At 37.1% G+C, this 25,811-nt stretch overlaps 1 protein-coding gene across 1 annotated transcript; it reads left to right on the top strand.

Moving 5' to 3' along the window:
* Positions 1 to 1,137: 1,137 nt before the first annotated feature.
* Positions 1,138 to 25,511, top strand: CLEC1A (C-type lectin domain family 1 member A). The gene is made up of 6 exons (XM_082738397.1): positions 1,138 to 2,470; positions 14,127 to 14,225; positions 16,039 to 16,215; positions 19,511 to 19,662; positions 21,951 to 22,069; positions 23,378 to 25,511. Exons 1-6 carry the CDS (start codon positions 2,356 to 2,358, stop codon positions 23,526 to 23,528), a joined length of 813 nt encoding a protein of 270 aa, XP_082594523.1. The 5' UTR covers positions 1,138 to 2,355; the 3' UTR covers positions 23,529 to 25,511.
* The last annotated feature ends 300 nt before the right edge of the window (positions 25,512 to 25,811 follow it).

The raw sequence follows: 25,811 nt of genomic DNA, 5'->3' as shown, positions 1-25,811 counted from the left end.
GAATCATCATCGTCAGCACCCTCTAAATGTATTCTTTCAGGCCCCAACTGTTGCAATTTCTGATATTTGATCTTCCCTCTCCTTTCTCCTATGTGTTTCACTTACGTCTTCCTTCAAGTTTTTTTTTTTTTTTTTTTTTTTACTGCCTTATCTCCTGTAACATTTTCTAATACAACAATCCAATGCAAATTACCAAATAATTTTTCATTCACTACTTTTTACAAGGCCTGATGCAAAAGAAAGGTCTCTTTGGGTTTGTTTTATTTAGAATGATCTGATAAACAATACATAGTTTGAGACATATAATAAATCAACAATATGTGCTTCTTAATTCACCCCTCCTGGGTCTGCATGTTCCCACCCAAGCATCTTCTCCATGTCTTTTTATTTGGTATGCTTGATTTAGCTAAGCTAATAACCAAAACATGGGAAAGTATTGATGAAATAATACAATTATATTTTACTGATTCAAGAAGGATTTTTGGACATTATCTAAAACAGTCTTTTCATTTCCTTCTCAGCTTGGGAAATTTAGGTAAAAATTATTACCTGCTTTCCTGGAGTCACATGTAACATCACATGTAGTTAGCAATAATTCTAAAAGTCCTGACTTCCAGTTAAATGTGTAATTTGTTCATGACCATGGTCTACAAAATGTTAAATTGAGTTCATACACTGTAAGAGGAAAGATCATTAAATTGACAATAGGAGAACACTTTAAAAAAAATCCAGCGTAGTTAACATACACTGTCCCATTAGTTTCGGGTGACAGTGCTGCTATACTTGCACACATTACTCAGTGCTCATCGGCTAATCTTAATCCCTCTTAATCCCCTTTAAACTCTTAATCCCCTTTACCTATCACCCCACCTCCCCTCTGGTAACCGTTTGTTTATTCTCTGTAGTTAAGAATCTCTTTTCTGGTTTGTCTCTTTTTCCCTCTGATCATTGTTTTTTCCCTTAAATTCCACATATGAATGAAATCATATGGTATTTGTCTTTTTCTGTCTGTCTTATTTCACTTAGAATTATACTCTTTAGCCCTACCATATCATTGTAACTGGCAAGATCTATTCTTTTTTAATGGCTGAATAATACATATATATATAGATATATCTATCTATATATATTTTCATCTATCAATGGGTACAGTGGCTGCACTGATTGCATTCCCACCAATAGGACAAGAAGTTTCCTTTTTCTCCACATCCTTGTCAACACTTGCTATTTCTTGATTTTTGGATTTTAGCCATTCTGGCAGGTGTGAGATGATAGCTCACTATGGTTTTGATGTGCATCTCCCTGATGATGAGAGTGATTGTACATCTTTTCGTGTGTCTGTTGGCCATCTGAATGTCTTCCTTGGGGAAATGTCTGTTCATGTCTTCTGCTCATTGCCCAGGGTCCAGAAAAGTATGTGGGGGTAGGAGACTGGGTGTTGGCCTGGTTTATGCCAGTCTCCTGGGTGAGGAGACTGAGGCAAGCATAACTAGAAAGAGCAGGTCTTCTGAAGCAGTGTGTGTGGAGTGGGGTGTTGGGGGTTAGGGGTGTGTGTGTTAGCAAATTAGGCACCACACTGGTTTCTGCAGTTGATTGCTGTTTATGATGAGGGGCAGGGAAGGGTACTGGCACCTGACAGCTCCTTTGTTCCTGGAGAAGTTCAACAGGAGAACACTTTTGAAGCTCATACTATCATTAAGACACTATGTGACTTTAAAACAACCACTTCATCTAACTGGGCTTCAATCTCCTTTTTTGTAAAAATGAAAATGTAGAATCCATAGAGAGTCTCAAAAAGTCTCTGTGCTGACATTTCATGGATATGATGCTTTAAACTATGCCCTTGGAGAAAGGAAGAAGCTGGTTCTATGATGTCCTCTTTTCAGAAGTTAAACCTCATCTAAGTGACACTATGAGTGTCTGGTATGTAAGAGACTGGATAATATGTATTCCTTTGCCTGATTATTGCTCTGCAGAGCCTGAAGGAATCTCTAGGTGTGTTTGGATGGTCTGCCTTTTTGACACTGTACTTACACAGGAATTACAAAAAAACGAACAAAAGGGATCTGAGAAGGACAACCCTTCAGTAATTGTTCAGATAGAGACCGCCCAAATAGAAAACACATGCTGTTTCCTCCCTGCCTGACCAACTTGGCCTTCAGAGTACAATTTCCCAGGAGAGGGGCTGGGCCTGTCCAAGCAGGAACTGGAGTCAGAGGCTTCCCCCACTACTCGCAGGGAGAGAAGAACATTAGGAATGACTTTCAGCGCCGTAGCTCCTGCACTATCTCCCAGTAGCTACGCAGCTTCGGGGCAATCAAACTGCAGCTCAGCATCACCCCTGCAGGAGTCCAGATGCAGGCCAAGTACAGCAGCACGAGGGACATGCTGGACTTTGATAGGGACACCATCATGAGTGTGCCATCTCGAGCCTCCTCTACGACCCAGCAGCCAGAGGCTGGGCACACAGGTACTTGGTCTCCAGCTGTCCAAACTGGTCACTCTTGAGCAGTACGTGAGATGAACTATGTCTCTGAGGAATGTGCAAAGTGAGGGAAAGAGAAAGTGTTTTCGTGACTTACACTTCTGTGTGATAACTGTGGATTTTCCATAACTTGTGTGCCATGTATACGAACATTGAAAAAATTAAACTCTAGTAGATGCACAGATGTTTGTTTTTTTACAACTTTGTTGTTGGCACAGTGGTTTGCAGTCAAGGGTATGTTGTTTTTAACAAGTTGGTATAGTGTACAAAAGTGAGATTGTATGTAGAATTCAAGCAGTGTCTCTTCCTGGCTTCCTGTGAAGGCCAGATCCAATGCTGTTTTGTTTGCCAACTGTGATTTGATCTGGAAACTTGGATTTATGAAGGCTATCATTTTGCTAGTTTTGAGCTCAGGCTTTAGAGGGAGGTTTCCAAGCAGGCACATCAACCCTGGTGTTCTGTTTTCATAATTCTGCATCTTGAAGTTGTGAGGCCTTTCGAGAGTCATAATGGGTTTTATCATCTGTGAAATGATGGGGGATTAAAGTAAATGTCTTCTAAGGTCTTTTAGCTCTCAAATTCTGTGATTTGCTGATTAAATAGTGGACTCAGATGAAATTATATCCTGTCTCATTCCCTTTTATTATTTTTCAGTCCATGGAAGAGAGAATTCCCATACATAGAGAAGGATCTTATGGGCAGCTCAGTACACACACACACACACACACACACACACACATATGTATAAAACAGAACTTATTAACCTTATACTCCAACCATCTTATAAGAGAGGTGCTTTATATATACAAGTGCTTAAAATAATTTCAGGCACATAATACTATATACATGTTTATTGTCAGAAACATTTTATAAATGAAGAAACTGAGAACCCAGAATACTTAAGTTATTTGTCCAATATCACAGTTTTTTTTTTAAGATTTTATTTGTTTATTTGTCAGAGAGAGAGAGAGCACAAATAGGGGGAATAGCAGGCAGAGGAAGAAGCAGGATACCCACTGAGCAGGCAGACTGATGCGGGTCTTGATCCCAGGACCCTGGGATCACGACCTGTGCTGAAAGCAGATGCTTAACCCACTGAGCCACCCAGGCATCCCCAATATCACAGTTTGTAAGCAGCACACCTGCTATTAAATCCTAGTCCTGTTTGTGTTCTACTGTGAGGTCTTTCCACTAGAACTCAAGTCACATTTCTGCCTTACTTTGGCTGAGTTGCCCAAGGAAAAAGATCCTTCTCTATTTATGTGAATTCTCTCTTGTAGGTACTGAAAAAAAATATTTTTATTACTATGTTAGAAGGTGAATTATTGGAAATTAAAGTATAAGTTGGAAGCTAAATGTTACAAATTAAGTATTTTATAATTCAATTCAAACACTTCTCTTATAAGGCGGTTGGGGTATAAGGTTGATAAGTTATGTAAAGACCTTGGCATATTGTAGACACACCAGAAATGTGCATTTTCTTTCAATATAAAATTCCTTGAGAATTCCCAAGTGTTCTCTTTAACAGAACATAATTTTTGTGTCAGTTGACAGCAGAGTGGTTTTCACTCAATGACTGTATTTTAGTATGTCCTTTCTCTTTTGACAGTCAGATTTCCATTACCTCTATAAATCTGGGCACATACATTTTCACTCTTCTCTTCCACTTCTTCTTTACCACATAGTTTTTAGGTTTTCTTCCTTTTCCCCTGTTAAACCTTTCCATTCCCTTTCTATTCACTGAGTGATTATCACCTGAGACCTCCTTATGTGACGTTATTATTTTTTTTCTTTTTACTAAACCCTCTTCTAAGCTGTAAGAAGATACTGGGGACTTGCATCCTCCTTGATGAGAAGCAAATGACAACATTGGGATGTCAGTTTCTGTGGCCACCGGATGTGTGTAATAAGATACATTATATTTTCCTCCAACAAATCCTGTGAAGAATCAGCTCTTGGGGCTGTGGTTTTAAGTGGCTTGTGTATAACTTCATTTTTCACCTTTGACTAGAGCCAGGAGCTCTCACAAGGGTTGGTGATCAGCATAATAAGGAACAGAGTGTACAAATAAGTTCTACTGAACTCAAGGGTAAGAGGTAGGTGGGGCAGGATGAAACACTTAGCGAAACATCTGGCAATCTTTCCATTGAAGTGGAAACTGAAATAGTAGGAATAGAGGTTACAAAGTGTCTTAAAGGCAAACTTCTGTAAACAGTTATCTTACCCTACACATATGATACCTTGTTTTCGTCTTGTGATAATGCAAATATGTAGAGGAATGTCCCTACAGAAGTTTAGTTATGTCTTAAGAAAATTATTTGATATAATTTTTCTTTTAAAAATAACAGAGCAAAAATTGTTCCAGGACTATTTTGGCAATGCAGAAGATTTAAATTCAACATAATATGTGGCATCATTATGAATGGAAAGTTTTTTTTTCTTTAGAATGAATAAAGATAAATTATGTATGCTCATTTATTTTCTTGATTTTCATTTTTCAATATAAAAGTTATGTTCATCCTTAAAAATGCTAAGCAATTAGGAAGATAAAAAGAAAAAGTGAAAGACATCATCCTCATACCATCTTTCCAAAGAAAGTTCACGTTCAGGTTATGCTCAGGTTCACGTTATGCCTGGTATATTGCAAAGTACCACAGGAATAATGCCAAATATGATATGATCCCTGTTTATAAGGAAACTCAAAAGTCTAATACAACTCTTGTTTATGCAGTAAGTATGATAAGGTGCCACGATGGAAGTATATACATAATACAATGAAGAGCCTGGTCACTTCTATTTGGTAGGGGTAGAGGAGATTGGGAAAGGTTTGAAGGAGGAAATGGCCATGGAGGTGAGATGACTTGAAGAGGTTCCACATTATATGAAAGCAAAAATGGGAGGGTTTAAAGGCCTGGGCTGCTATAGTCAGACAGATCCATGAGAGAAAAGCTTTGGAGGTCTTAAGTAACTTTGTGTTTTTGAAGAACAATAAGCAATACAAGCAGTATGGAATGTTATAAAGGGCTTATTATATTATACTCAGGAATTTTGATTCTAAGTCTCTAAAATAAGCTCACGGAAGGATTTAAACAGGGAGTAACATAATGAGTTTTGTGTTCTTAGAAGACCATCTTGGCTGCAATGAGGAAGATGATTTGAAGGAGTAGGAAACTTGATGAGCTAATAGGTAGGTATTTTGCACTAGTCTAAGCAGGAGATTAGAGAAACCTGAACTGAAGTAGCATGAGAATGAGGAGAAGGAATCAGAAGCTAAGGAGGTAGAGTTTAAAGACTTGATGACTGGTTCTGAGTGGGAAGACAAGGAAAGAAAGAGCATAGGTCCCGTCGGATGTTATGTAAATGGTGCTGCTGATAACTAAGATAGAAGCTACAGGAGGAATAGGAATGATGTTGAATCCAATTTGAGTTCAAGATGGCTGGGAGGGAAAGAACATGCAGTTGGAGTTGCCCAAAGACCCTTGTATATGCTGCATGGAGGGTGCCAAATAAGGATTCTGGGCTCCATTTGTATGTGAGAATTGTCAACATTTTGATAGGAACTAAACTTTCTGAGGATAATCTATATCATTGAGGATGAGAAAGGAAAATGAAAAGATGAAAAGCCCAAAGGAATAGAGTACCAAGAAGAGACTCTTGGGCAATATACCAAGTGAGGGGAGGATGACTGAGAGATTTCAATAAAAGTACGAAAAATGAATGATAGACAGCCGTAGAAGTGGAGAGAGAGAGACATTAAGGAAGCCACAAAACAATACCCTCCTGCAAGACAGAAAAGTCAATGGTAATAAATAGTAAACTTAAAAAATAATAAGCAATAAATATTGCAGAAAGTTCAAGTAAATGGAAGGTTAAAAACAATTTGTTGTTTCAGCAGTAAGGAGAAAAATAGATTATTAGTAATTTTTAATAGCAGGGGTTTAAAAGGACCATAGTTAAACAGGAAAATAAATACTTTGTCACTTTCCTTTTTTTAAATTTTCTCTCTTTTCGAGAAGCCAGCTATAAAGAGAAAAGATAAAGTGTGAGATCTGAGGTATTATGAGTTTGCATGAATGCATCTTAAATTTACTTTTTTTTAAGATGGGAGATTCTAACTCAATTGTAGCTTGAAAAGAAGTGCAGCAAAAGCAAATCACAGTTCTAATATACCAGGGAGAGAGAATAAAATCACTGATGAACTAGAATTCTTATATAAGATTAAATATAAACTTATCAAAAGAATATGATAACTTATTTGGGTTTAAGAAAAACATAAAAACACTTTGGTGATAAATTCAAGTTCTACTTTCCCCCTACCGATATTAATTACAATAGTCTCAAGTTTTTCTAGTTTTTTAGCTTCATTTCCTCAATGAAGCATAAATCTTCATTGAAGTGTCAAAGCATAAATTGATTCACATTATATGTAATTGATTCCACAAATCTTTAGTGCACACCTACTTAATATCAAGTGGTATGGTAGGCATAGGAGACCGCCCCCCTTTTTTTTTTCCTGTTGAAGTATATTTGAGGAAAAATGCTACATTAGTTTCAGGTGTGCAGTAAAGTGGTTTGACAAGTTCATGCATTACATTTTGCACAAGAGGAGCTACCATCTACCACCATACAGCACTATTACAATACCATCCATTACATTTCTTATGCTGTTCCTTCTTTCCCTTGACTTACTCATTCCATAGCTGAAGTCTGTACTTCCCACTCCCCTTCACTCATTTTGTCCATCCTCCAACCTGCCTCCTCTTTGCAACCATCCATTTGTTTTCTGTATTTATGGGGAGACCCTATTTTTAGGTGCTTGAAGAAGTGGAAGGAACAATTTGAATCAATTATAAGGAAACGTTATGTAGTACTATTGGATATATGTAGGAGACCGCAGAAGTCAATAGGGATGAATAAGTTACTGATTGCATTTACTCATGTGGGTTTTTTTTTTTTTTAAGATTTTATTTATTTATTTGACAGAGTGAGATCACAAGTAGGCAGAGAGGCAGGCAGAGAGAGAGGAGGAAGCAGGCTCCCTGCCGAGCAGAGAGTCCGATTCAGGACTCAATCCCAGCACCCTGAGATCTTGAACTGAGCCAAAGGCAAAGGCTTTAACCCACTGAGCCACCCAGGCACCCCTCATGTGGGTATTTTTGAATGAGATGACATTTGCTCTGTCTGTAAGGCAGAATCCAAGTTTTCCAGATAAAGCAAGATGGAAACTAGTTGTGAGGACTACATGTGCAGAGATTATGAATTTTTGAATTTTTTGGTTTCTGGCTGGAATTTAGAACAGGATATGATCATTTGGGAATCATCAGCAAATGATTCAAACACAGTGGCAAGGTAGATTATTGGGTAGAGGAATGGTTAGTCCTCAAAGGGAGGGTATATGAGGGGGCATGTGGGCAGATGAGGCTAAAAAGTAGGATGAGAGTCTACTACGCAGGGTCTTATATAGCATGCTAAGAAACTTTTTTTTTTTTTCCTTAAGGAAGAGATTAAATTTATATTTGAGAAAGTTCTCCTTGAGGGTAGAGTGGAGAATGTATACTTTAAGGTGGCAATTCCTGAGATATTTCATAATAAAGTGAAAAGTAGTAAGCAGTAGAGTCTTTCTACAATTTCATAAGGAACTGCCATATAAGCACAAAGATTAATGTGGAATTTTTTGGGAGAATAAGAACATGATTTAAAATATTTAAATCTGGAGGGAGAGTATTAGTACTTCTGGCTCCATCACTTACCAGCTGTGCAGACCAAAGCAGATTAGGCAATTCTTAAGTACTAAAAATCCAAATAAGGGTTAAGAACTGTTCCATCTTAAAAAATATTTGGATGAGTCAAATGAAACATGTACAGCATACATGATATACTCAGGAGTTGTTCTCAGAAGCTGTGTGTCTGTGAATAAGATAACTCACCTCCCTAGGACTCAATTACCTACCTATAAAATGGGGTCCATAATAGTATCTATTCATAGGCTGTTATATGATATGAACTAATGCATTCAAAGCCTTTATCTTAGTAACTCCAGGAGTGTTAGCAATTGTTATTAATAGTGATGCTATTTTTAAATTATATTTCATAAGTGAAACTCCTTAATTGGGATATAAAATTGACTCAGCTAAATTTTAGTAAATATACCAATATCTATCTATCTATCTATCTATCTATCTATATATTTGGCTTTCTAATTGCCATGAGTTGAAAACTTGATGATAATCTGGAAATAGTTTATACATTTTTGGATGTATATTCCTTTGAAATTATAGGAAGACCAAGACCCATTTACTTTTAGCAAGAATGAAAATATCGAATATTTGAAATAGACTCATAAGATAAGGAAAATATGCATTTTCACAAACACTGAAAAATACCTTGACCATTCTCCCATGATGAGATCTATTATGTGCTGTACGTGCTTAAGGAAACAAAAAGAAGTTGCTAAAAAGACATTTACAATTTTAAAAATATATCCAAAAGTCAGATATCCAATGAGCAATATCTCATGATTAAAATATATTAAAAGTAATTTCTGAAATATTATGCACTTTGTCACCAGTGTATTCCCCATTTTTCTGTGAGTTCTGGTCAAGAGGAAATATACAATGTGTGGGGTTAAGCACGGCAATTTAATCCTGGTTCCGCCCCTGGTTTGCAATGTAGTTTTGCACAAATTATTTAAAGACCCTCTGTTTTTCCTGGGGCACCTGGATGGCTCAGATCATGATCCTGGGGTCCTAGTCCTAGGATCAAGTCCCCCAGCAGGCTCTCTGATCAGCAGGGAGTCTGCATCTCTCTCTCCCTCTGCCCCTCCCCCCTGTTTGTAGGCTCTCTCGTTCACTCTCAAATAAAGAAAATATTAAAAAAAAAAAGCCTCTGTGTCTTTCCCAGCTTTTATTATGCTTTCTATTTCAGAGTCATGCTAATAGATTACATCTGGCAATACATGTTTCATTTCTCCTAAGCTCTGGGAATGGAGGTGTATAAAATGTCCCCTTTCTGATGCTTGTGGAAGAGTAACTGGTCAAGTATGAAAGCTCTTCATCTACCAAAGTTTCTTATACTTACAAAGGAATTTGTGTTCAAAACTTGACCTTAGCACTGTAGCCTTTTATAGTATAGTTATAGTAAAAGGATACAGGAAAGGGTTGTTTTTTTTCTATATATATCTTATTATTCTTAAGGATGTTTATATCATTCCTTGCCCTGTCCACACCTTTTTCTAAACATGCCTCAGGAGACAGAATAGGGGGTTCTCTTCCAAAAAATAAACCACAATAAAGCCAAGCCAAACTGAAGCACCTCCCAGGCAGCTTATTTTTCTTCTTTTAAGGTGGGTGTGGTCCCTAGAGAGAGACCTCATTCTGATCAAGGCACTTGGGATAAAATTTAGGGATATTAAACCTAAAGTTAGAAAAATAGAGAGAAAAATGGCATAAACAAAGTTTCACTTTTTTTTTCTTTTGTTTTGGGTATAGAATTTAGTGATTCATCACTTCCACATACCATCCAGTGCTCATCACAAGAGCCCTCCTTAATCCTCATCACGCACTTAGCCTATCCCTCCACTCTACTCCCCTCCAACAATCCTCAATTTCTTCTCCATAGTTTAAAAAAAAAAAAAATGAAGGAGCGCCTGGGTGGCTCAGGTCATGATCCCAGAGCCCTGGATGAAGTGTGGCATGAGACTCCCTGCTCAGGGGGAAGCCTGTTTCTCCCTCTCTCCCTGCCCCTGCCTATGTTCCCTCTCTCTCTGTGTCAAATAAATAAATACAATCTTAAAAATAAAAATGAAACTTTCAGCTCCATGGGTTTTTCCATGAGGGAAGCCAGGTTCCTAGGAAATTGCCATATGCACTATAGAAACTCCCTGGGGTTGTGTTTTTCTCGGTCCTGAGATAAAACAAAGAGATTGTGAATATTGAGAAAGAGAGGCAAGGAGAAAAAAAAAAGGAAGGAGGAGGAAGGGAGAGAAAGAAAGAGAGAGATAAGAATCAGGAGTAGAAACATTTCCAAATGACCGGGGAGAGATGACTCATTGGAAGAGAATTTTTCAAACTTTGTTCCTTAGCAGAAGATACCTTATACTTTCATCTTCTGTCTTAGAGACAACCTTAGGAAGGATGATCTGTTTACACAGATGTAACTATTATTAAATAATATTCTAATTCCTTAAGTCCATGCCCTCATTCTACAGTAAGGATTTAAGATTATTCTTTTTGATCCTTTGGGCAGAAGATCAGCACTTCTGGTGCCCGAGTATTATACAAGGAATAATAGGTTCTTAAGGAATCATTTGGTTGATTTCCACAGTTGTTCTTTTCCTTTACCGTCTTATTAAATAGTAAGATAATTTTGGCCAGGGAAATATCAACTATAAGAAGGAACAACATTTAAAAAATAGTTTATGCCTGGGGCGCCTGGTTGGTTCAGTTAGTTAAGTGACAGATTCTTGGTGTCAGTTCGGGTCATGCTCTCAGGGTCTTGATCGAGCCCCGTGTGTGGCTCTGCTCAGCACAGAGTCTGCTCGAGATTCTCTCTTTCCCTCTCCCTCTGCCCTTCCTGCTCATGGTTGCTCTCTCTCTCTCTCTCAAATGAATGAATGAATGAATAAATAAATAAATAAAATACTTCTAAAAATAGTTTATGCCTTTCAGATGTGTACTAATAGAAATAGGTTTGAGCAGGGATAGACAGGCATATAACAGATATTTATATATAAATGACTCACTCATTCATTCAGTGTTAATTGGGCTTCTTCCATCTGATGTTCTAGGTGCTAAAATTGATGTTCTTCTAGTGAATAAACAGACTATAATAACCCTGTCCAAAAGGAGCTTACTTTCTAAAGCTATAAACCAAAAGAAATGAGTAAGGTATATCATATTCTTGATGGTAATAAGATGTATGGAGAAAGATAAAGCCATCACCGGTATTTCTGAAATCTGGAACTATCTACCTACTTAAGCTTCTTGAGCTACACAGAACTTTCAAGAGACTTAGGGTTTGGAAAGGATGTTTAGCTTAAACTGTATTCTGCCCTCTGATCTTGTTCTTTTATGTTCTAGTGACTTGAGATACTCTTAAGGTCAATGCATTGAGAAGCCAACAATTTCCAGGAAAATTTAGACCAATCTACTTAGGCAAGCTAATTGAAGGAAATAAGAAAGAAAACAAATCTCTCCAATATATGTTCATGTTTCAGAATCTCACACAAGTCTGAATAGAGACCAGTATGGCTAGAAGATGAATTTAGCTGAGTCCAAATTCTGTTGTCAGAAATAATGCTGAAAAGTCAACAGAGTTTTAAAAAAAATCAGTGAAGTGTAACTTTAGATAATCCTCTGTGCCTCTATTAAAAAATTACATAGTTAAAGTCATATTAAGTTTTTACAGTTTCATTCTTTATTCATTTACTCATTCAAGTACTTATTTAGCCCTTATGTGGCGGGTACTACTTTCAGTACTGGAAATACACTGGTGAACAAGATAGACAAGATTACTGTTTTCAGGAGCACCTGTGTGGCTCAGTTGTTAAGTGTCTGCCTTTGGCTCAGGTCATGATCCCAAGGTCTTGGGATCTAGCCCCACATCAGGCTCCTTGCTTCTCCCTCTCCCACTTTCACTGGTTGTGTCCCCTCTCTCATTATGTCTCTCTCTGTCAAATAAATAAATAAAACCTTAAAAAAAATTACTATTTTCATGGAATGTACCTTCCACAAGAGGGAGGATATAGAGGAAAACAAACACATGAAAACCATGAAAATATTAATAATCTCATTTTTAAGAAACATATGTAATGGGGTTATGTATTAAAATGAACTCATGGAGCTCTTCCAAGGATGCACTTTTTAAAAAATTTTTATTTTTTTTAAGGATGCACATTTAAATGGAAAGCTGAGTAGCAGTGGAAAAAAACCTACCAACAACTTGCTGAAGCTTAATTAACAGTGAGGAGAGGCAGCCCTAACTCCAAAGGTACTAGAACTGGGACAAGCTTGTTTGTTTCAAGGACAAACAGAGGCCATTGTATGTAGAACACTTGAATGAAGGGAGAGTAGTTCAGGAAAGGATGGAAGAAATAGATGGGGTCCAGAAGAAAAAGACTCTTGTAGAATTTTAAGTGCAAAAAAGTTATTGGAAGTTTTTAAGTTGGGAACTAACATAATCAAATTTCAATTTTGTTAAAAAGAGAAATCTGAATCTTCATGAGGAGTGATTCGGATTTTATTCTAACTATAATGCAATCCACTGAAAAAAAAATTTTTTTTAAAGATTTTTATTTATTTATTTGACAGACAGAGACCACAAGTAGGCAGAGAGACGGGGGGTGGGGGGTGGGGGGTGGGGGGGTGGAGGGGGGGAGGAAGCAGGCTCCCTGCTGAGCAGAGAGCCTGATGCGGGGCTCGATCCCAGGACCCTGGGATCATGACTCGAGCCAAAGGCAGAGGCTTTAACCCACTGAGTTACCCAGGCACCCCTCCACTGAAAATTTTTAACAGACATGATTATTAAGGGAAAATAAGATTCACTTTTTAAAATATATCAGTCTTAGTGTCTGCTCTATGATTTTTCCTTATCTTTCTACTAGACTGTAAATTCCAAAGGATAGTAATCACATTTTCCATTTCTATCTTTCCCACTTATCATTCCCCATTTGAAAATAATGTGTAACACAAATCTCTATACCTAGACGACATTTTGTAGAGGACTTTGTTAAAAAGGAAATGAATTTGTATATCTTTAAATTCAAGTCCTAATGAAGTGAAACACAGGTCTTAGAGACTGATGGAAGTTTTATTGGGGTTGTGGCTATCCCTTTGTTTCATTTTAATCACAATGCTAGATGCTACATGTACCTAAGAGGTTGGGGGATGGGAGGGTCTTCCTTGTGTGATATCACAGGTCTTTTAGAATAATGGCTAACTTCACTAGATAATGGATTCACTGTTGACTCAGTAGAACTGTAATTAACAGCAGGCAAACTGGTGGGGGCAAAGCATTTATTATTTAACTGCTCAAAATTGCGTTAGCTTAGATCCGTCCTCAATAAACTGATGATCATGTCTCTTTATAATCCATTTTTGCAGAGATAGAAATCCAATGAAGTAAAAGAGGGACTTTCAATAAAGAAATCCCAAAAAGGAAAGAGTAAAATGATCATTTCTCATTACCGATATGCAATTTTCTTTTCAGTGGAAGCACAGATGAAACTCAGTGGCAAGGTGTTTTGTAAAAGTAACAACAAATTAATTTCATCTCTTCTCTGATGATGTGAAAAATTGTTCCCTGTTCAGGCATTCTCATGTCTTTCATAACTCGAATTTTGACAAAAAGAAGGTTATGCACACAACCTTATAAAGATAAGGGCAATGCATAACTTGACTCCGTGCTAAGTAGAACTGAGGGTGTCAGGGTTATGGAAATGGGCGGGACCGGTGAGGGAACACTCCTGTGGAAGGGAGGCTTGGCACTGAGCCTTCTGACAGCGGTTCAGAGGACAGAGGGAGTGTTATCACAGCCTCTGCTTACTGTTGCTCTTCTCCAGAACCAGCTCTTCTGACTTGCTGGTGGAATGAATCCAAGAGAAAGACAAATCGAAATCCTGCCTTTTCCTCTCTGTTCCCTGCAGGGCGCCGGCCTCCCTCTTCAGTTTGGCGTCCAGTGGCCCTGACCCTGCTGACTTTGTGTTTGGTGCTGCTGATTGGCCTGTTAGCCCTGGGGCTTGTGTGTAAGTCTGCGCTCTGACTGGGGGAGGACGGTGGTTCTAAGGTTTGTCTAGGATGAGAAATACTTGTTATGGATTTTTTTTTTTTTTACTTTAATTCTGGAGCCTGTGGATAATTCAATGCACCTTATTCTATTTTTTTTTTAAGATTTTATTTATTTATTTGAGAGAGAGAGAGACACGGAGAGAGGGAACACAAGCAGGGGGAGTGGAAGAGGGAGAAGCAGACTCTCCACTGAGCAAGGAGCCTGATGAGGGACGGCATCCCAAGACCCTGGGATCAGGACCTGAGCCGAAGGCAGATACTTAGTGACTGAGCCACCCAGGCGCCCCTCAATGTACCTTTTTCTAAAGCGCTCATTGAGATGATGAGCAGTGAATGCAGCATTAAAATATAGCAATCACTGGACAGCTAGACTTTTACATTCTGTTTGAGATAAGCAAGTTTTATCTGTTTGTCTACATGCCAATATTTAAAATCAGCTTTTTTTTTTTTTTTTTTTTTGAGTGGGGCAGGGGAGGTCTCTGGATGGGGAGGAACAGAGGGAGTGGGAGAGAGAAAATCTTAAGCAGGCACCAGGATGAGGGCAGAGTTGCACCAGGGTCTTGACCCTGAGATCATGACCTGAGGCAAGATCAAGAGTCAGATGCTCAACCGACTGAGCCTCAAAAATCAACAATTTTTAATGAATGTATGATTTAGCTCTATTTCATTCTACTAAACAGTACAGGCTGTGGTTTTTGCTCTTAGTACGCATGGCTCAGCAGCTAACACAGAGAGGAGATTTTACTTAGAGCTACTCCTCTCCTTCTATAAGGAGAGCAGAATAGGTCCTTAATTTCTACAGTATTTCTCAAAAAATTCAGGAAACTATAGAATCATTTTGCAAAATCTTGTGAAAACTGAAAAAGGAAAAATGCATATGAAAAAATCTTTTATTTTCAAACATTGAAGACAAGCTCAAAAAGTAAAAAAAATTAAAAGAGAGAGAGAGAAAGTGGGTGAACTTGCTTCATGAGATTGAGACCCTACAGTAATGTTTCCTGATCAGTTGAAGAAGGTGGCTTAAGGTAAAAGGTTACATTGAAGAGCAGGTCAAACATTTGGTTTTTCTAAGAAATGTTTGAACTTTCCTTCATTATCGTAGCTTTTTAAATTTTAAAAAAATATATTTCTTAGTGTTTCTTTCATGGCCCCCCAATTATTACTTCATTTAGATATAATTTGTTTCACAACCACCATTCTTTTTAGGGATGTAAAGCAACTCTCATGATTCATGAAGGATTTCTCTACTTAGATTTAGAAATCTGGAGTTTATACCTAAGTGTTGAAATTTTCTAGCCAAGTGATACTAAGGAAGTTGCTTGTCCTCACTGATCCTGGTTGGAAGCTATAAGATAATGGAAATGATGATATGACTATTTTATGAAAGAATGAGATAACTATATGTGGTACATTGCCAATACTCAATATAATAATCAATAGATAAATGGATTTGTGGTTTTAGGTTGAGCAGCGGTTTAAGAGTATATACATACTATTTATTGAGCAATAGATATGGTTAAGGAATTGAGTCCTGAAGTTAGAAACTGTTACTATGATTCTACATTTTCAGATAAAAAGATGGATTCAGAGATGTTAATTTGTCTGAGACGATGCAGTTTATCATGTGCTACAGTTCAACTTGAACACAGGCAATATGAAACCTCAGAGCATGAGATCTAAACAATACGACATTTTGTCTTCCCCACACGAAAAAGTAGAAATAGAAATGAAAAAATGGCCTGTCCAGTCTGACTTGGTAACTTGGGTTAGTTTTTCAGTTCTACCAGCTTTCCAATACCCAACAAGACAGCATTTCTCACAAGGAAGAACGATTGGGGAATCTCTCCCGCCAGCTGCAGTCTCTCCAAACCAGGAACAGGAAGCTTGCGGAAATCCTGCAGCGTGTGGCTGAAAAACTGTGTCGTGAGCTCTATAACAAAAGTGGAGGTGAGTAGGGATCGCTAAGCTCCCTCTGCCAGTTGGCTCCCTCAGGCTAGTTGTCGTTATACAGCTGACCTTCCTATCCGAGTGCCTGGGAGTCACGTGTCACATAGTTAATTTTCTGGGATCCCCACCATTGGGATCGTGTAGTTTGGATACGTCTGTGTTGTAATACATAAAGGGATTCTTCAAGCTCAGACAGTTTAAACAATAGAAGCAATTAATGTCCAATAACCAAAATAACACTGCAAATATATAACACAGGGTTATTCCTCAGTTTACCTCAGCACCTAAAGACCTACCAGTAGTCTACATTTCATAATGTGTTTATACATTTTTCTCCTTAAGAATTTAACAAGCTCATAAAATTTCTCACATTTCAAGAATCATATGGGGATCAGTTTAAAAATGTTGAGGGGCGGAATCAAATTACAGTTATTTAAATCCACTGCGCCTTGTCTGGTTACCATAAATCGGCATTTCAGTAATAATGACAATGCCAGTGGAGATGAACCCTGCTTTGATAATCATGTCTGGACAAGACAGGAAGCATCACTTCAATCTTGTACCTTTCCCTCCCATCTTTTTTGGGGTTTTGTAGCTTCTAACTCTTCAAGTTAGCCTTCCCTTCTCTTCCACTCATCTTGCATGTATAGGAAACAATATACATTCTAAGTCACGACTTTTTATTTTTCTTTTGGGGACTTTAAATTAGGATGAAGTCTTCCTCTTCCACTTCCCACACTAACCAGAAGGCCAGATTGCGTGGTTACCCAGTAAAATAACACCCACAAGCACATTACCACTTCTCTAAGTGATTCTTCCCCACATGATTAATGATCTCATCGGTCACGGGTTTTTTTTCTTTTCTTTTTCTTTTCTTTTTTAACTTTAGTGAGGATGGACACACGGAATTGAATGTATTTAAAATGTACAACGTGATGATTTGACATACAAACACATTATACAATGATTATCAAGTTCAAGATAATTAATATATCTACCACTTTGCATAGTTTTGTTTTCTCTTCTTATGTTTCTGACAACCCTCTGTGTGTTTGTTGGGGGCCATGTCATCAAAAGATAATCCAAGTTTCTCTGAAACCAGTGGTCTCGGGAATTTACATCTAGCTGCATAAAGACAAAAAGAAAACTTTGTATACAAATAAACTATATTTTGTTTTAATATAAAATCTATATGCAAATGTATTCATGATATTCCTGTTCCCATGAAAATATTCATAAAGCTTTGGTTTGATGTTAGTTCTCAGTGTTATTTTGCTGCTCTCCATTTCTTTCCCATTATCCAAACATCCATCTACTCTGCCACACAAGCTAAGATTTACGGAGCACATACTGTTGCATATGATGCAAAACATATACAGATTTCTGCCCTCCTAGACCTCTGATTCTATTACAGTGATGGTAAAAATCAATTTAAAAAGGTAAAATAAGATGATCAACTCGTCCCATGGGGTTTGCTCAAATCTTCTCCAGTTTTAGTATTAAAAGTCCTACAATTTGGGAAAGCCTAGGTTTCAGGCATGCAAGAATGGTTGGCCAAACTAAATATAATATATAAGAAGGTAATCAATCCTATGGAAAATGAAGTAGATAAAGTACGAGGCATCAGGATTCCGGGATGGTGGGTTGCTAATTACATAGGGATACCATAAATTCCTAATTAAGATGAGGGTATAGGAGCAAAGATTTGAAGAGTTAGGGGGGTTAGCTATGTAAGCATATGGAGAAAGAATAAGCCAGGTAGAGAAAACAAGAAGTGCCCTGAAGTGTGAATGGAGGTGCATATTCAGGGAATAATATGGCATCTGTGTGCCTGGAGCAGAGGGAGGGAGGGGAGGACTAACAGATGTGGTAGTGATTATATATTGCATTAGGTGACATTACCAGGGATTTGGCTTCTATTTTGAGCAAAGCAAGGATTCATTACAGGATCTTGAGCAGAAGAAATAATAGATCTGACATGAGCATTTTAAGGCTCACACTGCAAATATGTTGAAAATACACTGGAAGGAGGAAGAGTGAAAACAGAGAAATCACCTAAGAGATGGCTTTTGTAAGTAACCCAGGAGAGAGCTGATGGTGCCTCAAACTAAGATATAATTAGAGGAGATGAATGCATGATGGAATAAAAGGGGACATGAGAGAAATAAAGGAGTCAAGAATGGTTCCAGAGTTTTGTGGCAAAGCAATTAGGAGAGATGTGATCAAATGAAATGGGGAAGAATTCTGTTGTTATGAGTGGGGAAGTTTAGGGAGCAGGAGTGCTATTTGGGGCGTGTTTAAGTAGAGATCTGAATAAGTAGTTTGGTATAAGGTCTGGGCCAGAAATATGAACTGACATACAAAGGCATCTCCTCAATTATTTATTTATTTTAAACTGTTTTACCTTAAGGAAGATTTCCAATATACAGAAAAAATGAAAACAATAACGTAATATCCAAGTGCATGTTGACCATACAGCTTTTAACATGTTAACATTTTGACACCGGATTGTTCTTAAAATAAAGACGTTTTTATGGAATGATTGAGTTCCCATCCCACCATCAGGGAGCTGATTACAAGTGACAACTCTCAAGGGCTCAAGTATCCTCATCAAAGTTAAAACTATGGCTCTCAGGGACTAGTTCTTATACTTATGACCTCTACCTCGGTAGTCCATCTCACCCTTGACTTCTGCACTTACTTTGCTGACTTTGGTGACCACCTTAATTTCTGACAATGGAGATTTATCATTCTAAATCATACTTTGCTTAGTATTTGTGTCTTTTTATTCTATAACTTTATTTACTTGTGTTTAGAATAAGAAAAAGGTCCATATCTTATTGGTATATGTTGAATTACAGAAATCCTTTTATAATTATATAAGAGGATTTTGAAGAAGAAAACTATGGAAGCTTCAGTTCTTTCTTAAATATAAGCTGTAATGAGTTTTGGAACACATGAGAAGTTCTTGATGAAACTGAATATCCTCTGTGGATTGAATTATATAGGGCAAGAATCAAGGAAGTTCTAATCATTCATTGCTAGATTCCAAATTCCATGAAAGCAGGTAGTGTCTGTTTTAATTTTTACCATACACTCAGTATTAATTATAGTTTCTGGCATATGGAGAGTATTTTATAAGCATTTGTCATTACCATTCCTGGGCAATTAAATATCGAAAAGAAAGTATTCTAAATATTAAGAATACTTGAGTCATCAAATACTATATAATTCCAGGATAGGAACGACAGCAGACCTGGATAGAAAATAGTATTAAAATTGGTTTCTTTCCAAGAGCACAGATGCAGCCCTTGTCCAGAAGAATGGAAGTGGCATGGGGACAAATGCTACCGGTTCTATAGAGAGAGCAAGAATTGGCAAGGCTGTGAATATTTCTGCATTGCTGAGAATGCGACCATGCTGAAAATAAACACACAGGAAGTACTGGTAAGATCCTGGCCAGTGCTTGAATTATTCTCAAAACGAGGTCCTTAAAAGAGCTAGACAAGAGTATTAAGGAGTCAGTGTCCCCAGACTTTCGCCCTTACTGCAATCTCTTACTCCTATGGTTTTGAGTGATTCCTTGAGTATATAAAAACTGTTCTGCTCTCCACAAATAAAATAAAAACAAAACAAAAACCCATAAGAGGAAGCTCTTCAAAATCCCCACCAGTCAGGAATCAAATAAAAAATTCTTTAATTTCTTACCTTTTTTGTTTTGGGCAAGAAGGGAGCGATATTGAAGCCATGTTAGAAAGATGAAAATAGCATTTCCGTTCTTCTGTTATAAAAGGACAAAGCTTTTAATTGAAAAACATTTAATTAAATCATTATATAACCTGCAGATAAATATCTTGTCTTCCAGAAATTTATAACCTAAAATAGACTAGTTGAGGCAAATATGAAAGTAAAATTACAAATAACATGTATTAAGTATATGCAACTAAGACAAACTGTAAAATCATGTAATTTTTCCCACCCTTTTAAAAAATATTTATTACTGCCTTTGTATTTAATCCCTTAGGTATTGTGACCACTTTTTATTTATCATTGTTTTAGCAGAAGTCTTGGCACAGAGTAATTTATCAACAAAGGATTATTTAATTAAAATAAATGCTTAGCTCACTATGCAAATTCTTGTTATCCTTCTAGTTACATCTTAATTCCTACCCACTTTTCTGAAATCTGTGGTGAACGTAATTCTGAAATGTCTCTCTACTAAAATAACATTTTTTTATCCTTTCTCAGCAGCTCAATTTAGGCAGAAAAGGAGGTAATTTATTTGACTGAGACAATGTGTCCTACTGTAAGCCCATCTAATTTTTCTTATTCTCTTCTTTTCCTCCACCTCTAGCACAAACCAAGGACACAGGTTTATTATAATTGAGTTGTACTATATATTATGGTAGGAAATATTGTAAAAGTTATATAGTGCTTTTGTCTCATGCACTTCAAAGATTTATATACATTTAAGTCATTTTCATATGACTTATTTTTAGAACTTTTAATTTGAGGTGTCTACCATAAATTGGAAGTATTTTCAACTGCACTTCCTTTAATATGCCTAAGAGATGACTATTGCTTAGTGATAGTTTCATATCTACTTCCAAAGATCTTTTATTGAACCAAACTATGGTTCAATAATTATCTGGAGGGTTGAGGACATAAAACAAGGTATGTATCCTTAAAGAACTCATAGTATAGTGAAGAGTCAGTTGTGTCTCACTCTTTTTTTTTTCTTTTTTTTAAAGATTTTATTTATTTATTTGACAGAGAGAGATCACAATTAGGCAGAGAGGCAGGCAGAGAGAGAGAGAGGGAGAAGCACGCTCCCTACCGAGCAGAGAGCCTGATGCAGGACTCGATCCCAGGACCCTGAGATCATGACCTGAGGCAAAGGCAGCGGCTTAACCCACTGAGCTATCCAGGCACCCTGTGTCTCACTCTTGATTTCAGCTCAGGTCAGATCTCAGGGTCATGAGATCAAGCCCCAAGTTGGGCTCCCTGCTCAGCATAGAGTCTGCTTGTCCCTCTTCCCCACCTCAAATAGATAAATAAATTATAAAATCTTTAAAATGTTTCAAAAAAATTTCAATATAAATATTAGAGAAGGAATTATATATATGTGTGTATATAAATACTAAACAAAAATATAAATACACATATATATATATGAAAAATTTCTTTCTCTTCTTCCTTGTCTGAGACATAGGTCATCCCTCCAAATTTTCTCTTACCTCTTTTTGCATTAAAGAATATTCATTGTTCTCTTCCTCCTGGTCAGTCCCTTTGCAGGTATTTATAAAGATTACTTTATCCATTTTTACACTTTTCTTCCCATATTCTTCCATTTCACAGTCAACCCACATCTCTTTGTAAATCCGCCCCCCTGTCTTTTTTTATATAAGTCTTAGCGTTTACCCTGTGACTTGAACATAATAGGTCATTTATAAATCTTCGTTGATGTGATTCTTGGTTTTAGAAGATATTTATATTTATTTAGAACATAATCTTGGTTTTAGTATATATTCAGACTTAGTAAGACAAGATAAATTCTTCAGCTTGAACAAACTGACCTGAGAATGGACACTTTTTCCCTCAAGTATACTATCACCTACGTGGGGCAGGACTCATGTCCTGTTTTCCTATTAAAAGTGCTTGCTGGCCCTATGTATCTATCTATCTACACAGTATAACATCTCTAAAGCTAAAGATCTTCTTGTGTGCCTTCACAGGAGTTTGCCATGCCTCAGAGCTACTCTGAGTTTTTCTACTCTTATTGGACAGGGCTATCTCGCAACGGCAGTGGCAAAGTCTGGCTGTGGACTGATGGAGCCCTTTACTCCCCCGAACTGTAAGACTTCAGAACATTTTGTGGGAAAAGAATTTAGTAGAGAACTTAGCTTGAGTGACCCAGTTCAGCAACTTGCTTCAATAAGCATAAATCAAACCTCCACTTTGTATTGGATACTATGTTTGTAGGAGGATGTACAGGGATGTATAACAATAAAGCATAGTGCTTGCTTTTGACTGACTTATAAACCAGTAAAGGAGACATACAAAATGTTAGTAAAATAGTAAGGACAGTTCTCTGTCTGGATGCTTTCAGAGTTTTCATTTCAGCCTCTGATATATCTGGAGCATTATTAAGTATTTGGGATTCGCTGAGTGGGGGAGAGACAGAGACACAGAGAGAGAGAGAAAAGAAGGAAGAGGAAGAAGAAGAGGAAGAGGGGAAGAGAGATTTTATGTATGAATAAGCTGAAACCCAGGTTAAGATGGTAACTTGGCTAAGACCACACAACCTCACAACTTATCAATACCCAGAGATAATATAAGACCTCAGAATTCTTGGCTTTCTGTGCAGTGTAATAGGGAGCACATTTTTAAAACTACAGTTTCTGAGGAGCACCTGGATGGTCCAGTCAGTTAAGCATCTGACTCTTGGTTTTGGCTCAGGTTATGATCTAATGGTCCTGTACTCAGTATGGAGTCTCCTTGTCCCTCTCCCTCCATTCCTTCCCCCACTTATGCTCTCTCTCTTTCTCTCTCAAATAAATGAATAAATAAAATTTTTAAAAATACAGTTTTGAGAGTAGATTTACTGAGGCTATAAGGAGCAAAATTATCCAAAAATTGGTTTTACTTATGTGAGTATTAGATGAGATTGTGCATGATATCTTTTGAAATAGGTCAATATAATATCTGTTGTAAAATATATTACAATTTGAAGCCATGTTTGAACAGACATCTTTCTTCTCTCTACATATATATTATATGGGATTTAGTCTCCCAAGAAATAAGACATAATCAATGTAATCATTTTTATTTTATAGTTAATTAAATGGAGTCACTGAGAAAGTAGCTGATTTTTCAGATGATGGCAAAATATAACAAATTTGGATTATAGTATGTATCTTAGTTTTAGTTACAAACAGTTTTTTTTTTTGTTTTAGATGAACTGATGCTTCTAGGAACAAGTATGAAAATTGAGGGGCTGAAAAGAAAGAGCTTGGTGACTCCATCTCTCCAGTAAATTCATTCTGTGTATCTATTCTATAATTTTATCACATTAGGAGTACTCTCTATGTACTTTCAGGGTATTTAATATTTCATTTTAGAAGTAAATTATGATTCAGTGAAACTTTTTTTTTTCTTTAAGGTTTGAGATTACAATAGATTTTACCAGCCTAAGAAGCAGAGACTGTGTGACCATCCTCAATGGAAAGGCTTTCTCGAAGGACTGCAAAGAGTTGAGGCGATGTGCATGTGAAAGAAAGGCGGCCATAGTGAAGCCCGAGAGCTTCCATTAGCTTCCCTGAGCCATGGACTCTCCCACCATAATTGCAACGTCAAGTTCCCTTCAAGGAGACTGAAGATCAGAACAGAAGTCAGTCTGTTTATGTGCAAGTCTAAGAGTTTGGTTTCAGTTCCTATTTTCTCCCATGTGGTCCATATTTATACAATTCAACAAAAAGGTTGAGTCAAGCAAAGTCAATGCAAAGGATATTTGAGATCTTGGAACATGGAAAAAAAATAGGAAAGGCAATTTTTCTGACTGGTGCAAGAGGGATTTTCATGATCCCCAGCACTTCTGCGCTTGGGTTCATGCATGTATTTAGTCACAAAGAAATCCCATGTGCCAACAACCAGTCCCAGAACCTTGCAAAATTGTAATTCACCTTCTTGACTTTCTAGTGTTCTATAACACTTTCTAGTGTTCTTCCTTCTCAATATCTAGTATCATCTTCCTGTTTCCATGTCTTCCTTCATATTTGGAGAAGGGAGAAACTTATTGAAGTAGGGGAAATAAATGTGCATAACACTGTTTGCCCCAAATGTCAAATAGTCTGTAAGAAATTAACAATCATTTTCTATACCATGCTCCTAAATACATAATTAATTCTGTTTGCCTCACACCATACTTTTCCCTTCCAGTCTCTCAATAAAGCCCCTATCTGCCATGTCGATGACCTACTTCCTACTGGGATAATTCTCTTTATTAGAATCTTAATTTCTTCCAAACTTACCTCCCCATATCCGTTGAAGAATCCAACAGCTGGGGCACCTAGGTGGCTCAGTCAGTTAGGCGTCGATTCTTGATTTCAGTTTCAGGTCATGACCTGAGGGTTCTGGAATCAAACCCTGTATCAGGCTCTTTGCTGAGTGGAACTTGCTTAAGATTTCTTCTCTCCCTTTCCCTCTTTCTCTGTCCCTCCCCACTCATGACCTCTTGCTCAAAATAAAGAAAAAGAAAATGTACTCCAATGATTTTGTCCTTTCCCTAGGAAATTCTTCCAGGAAATAAATATCCTCAGCTCAGTTCCATATCCAAATTACTGTCCCTGATGTTTCCTTCAGAGATATTGAAGACCAGAGCAAAAGTCAGTCTCTTTATGTGGGTCTATAATACTTTGGTTTCAGCTCCTATTTTTTTTTTTCCATTTGATCCGTGTTTATGCCTTTCAGGTACTGGATATTTAATAATAATAAATGTAAGTAATGTGAAATGTGTGTGATTGGAGAATAGATTTGTGATTTGGGGACAATTTCAGCATGGAGATGCTTTTCAAAAATGATAGCAATCTGTGTTTTGGTTGTTTGTGCCTTACAGAGAATTTGTAGGGATTCTACAACAGTACTGATTACTTGAGGAAGATAAAATCTTTGAGAAAGACTTGCTGTCTTCAAGAAGATGATTTTAACAGTTTCCTGAGATGAAATCCTTTGAGGCTAGTTTGCCATCAACACATAGCTAAAGATGAGTTAATAAAATCTCAGTAGGGTGAATTATCCAATAAGGTCATGGAAAATGGAAGAGAGACTGTGACATCTGCACACATCATTGGTTTGTTGTGTTGTGCCCCTTTGCTCAGGATGCCAATATGCACAATCTTAATAGGGGTTACTGCCAATAACACCATCGCATCCAGTGACTTTGTTGATTTATAGATAGATGAGTTTTAGGGGTTTAATGCTAGTGAGGATCATCTAGTATAAATCTTTATTTTTCAGCAATGAAAACTAGGGTGCTTCGGTTTTATTTTCAGTAAACACCTATCACACGGTGAAATGACATTAAGTTAGCAAACATATGATAAGAACATTTCTGTATTCATTTTCATAAGACTGTGTTACTTAGCAATCACTACTTGCACATTTCTTCCTTATGGATTTTCTTTTTGAGTTTCTGTTGATTATGAAATTTCTTCAGTGCTGAACAGATTTTGTGTTGATTCATTGTGTCATGCAGAAAAACTGTCTTTGTGGTTATAAAATAAGATTTTTAAATCTCATGTTTTGATCTATTATTGGGTGAATCACTTTATTTCACTAAGCTTATTTCATTAAGTATAAAGTGTAAATGGTTATGATTTTCTCATGGTGCTGTTGTTAGCTGAAATGAAGTAAATGTGAAATTAGTTTTATAATCCAAATTGAAATATAAAATGTAAAAGATATTAAAAATATGTAAAAAAAGGATTTAGTAATTTTTTAAAATAGGGGAACACAAACAAACAAAAACAACCCCTTTTTTAGAGACCTGTATTCTTTAGTAAATTGTAAAGAGGCACTTACATTGGAAGGCTGTGGAT

The sequence above is a fragment of the Mustela nivalis genome (assembly GCF_964662115.1).
Source record: "Mustela nivalis genome assembly, chromosome: 7".
Lineage (NCBI taxonomy): Eukaryota > Metazoa > Chordata > Mammalia > Carnivora > Mustelidae > Mustela > Mustela nivalis.
The sequence above is the reverse complement of the archived record's forward strand: the minus strand, read 5'-3'. Positions and strand labels throughout refer to the sequence as shown.

What these genes read in the sequence shown, in the direction of transcription:
- CLEC1A (XM_082738397.1), top strand. Translation starts at nt 2,356, where the DNA reads ATGCAGGCCAAGTACAGCAGCACGAGGGACATGCTGGACTTTGATAGG. An exon ending in GTTAGCCCTGGGGCTTGTGT is followed by an intron (nt 14,226 to 16,038) that starts GTAAGTCTGCGC and finishes AACTTGGGTTAG; the next exon opens with TTTTTCAGTTCTACCAGCTT. An exon ending in GCCCTTTACTCCCCCGAACT is followed by an intron (nt 22,070 to 23,377) that starts GTAAGACTTCAG and finishes TTTTTCTTTAAG; the next exon opens with GTTTGAGATTACAATAGATT.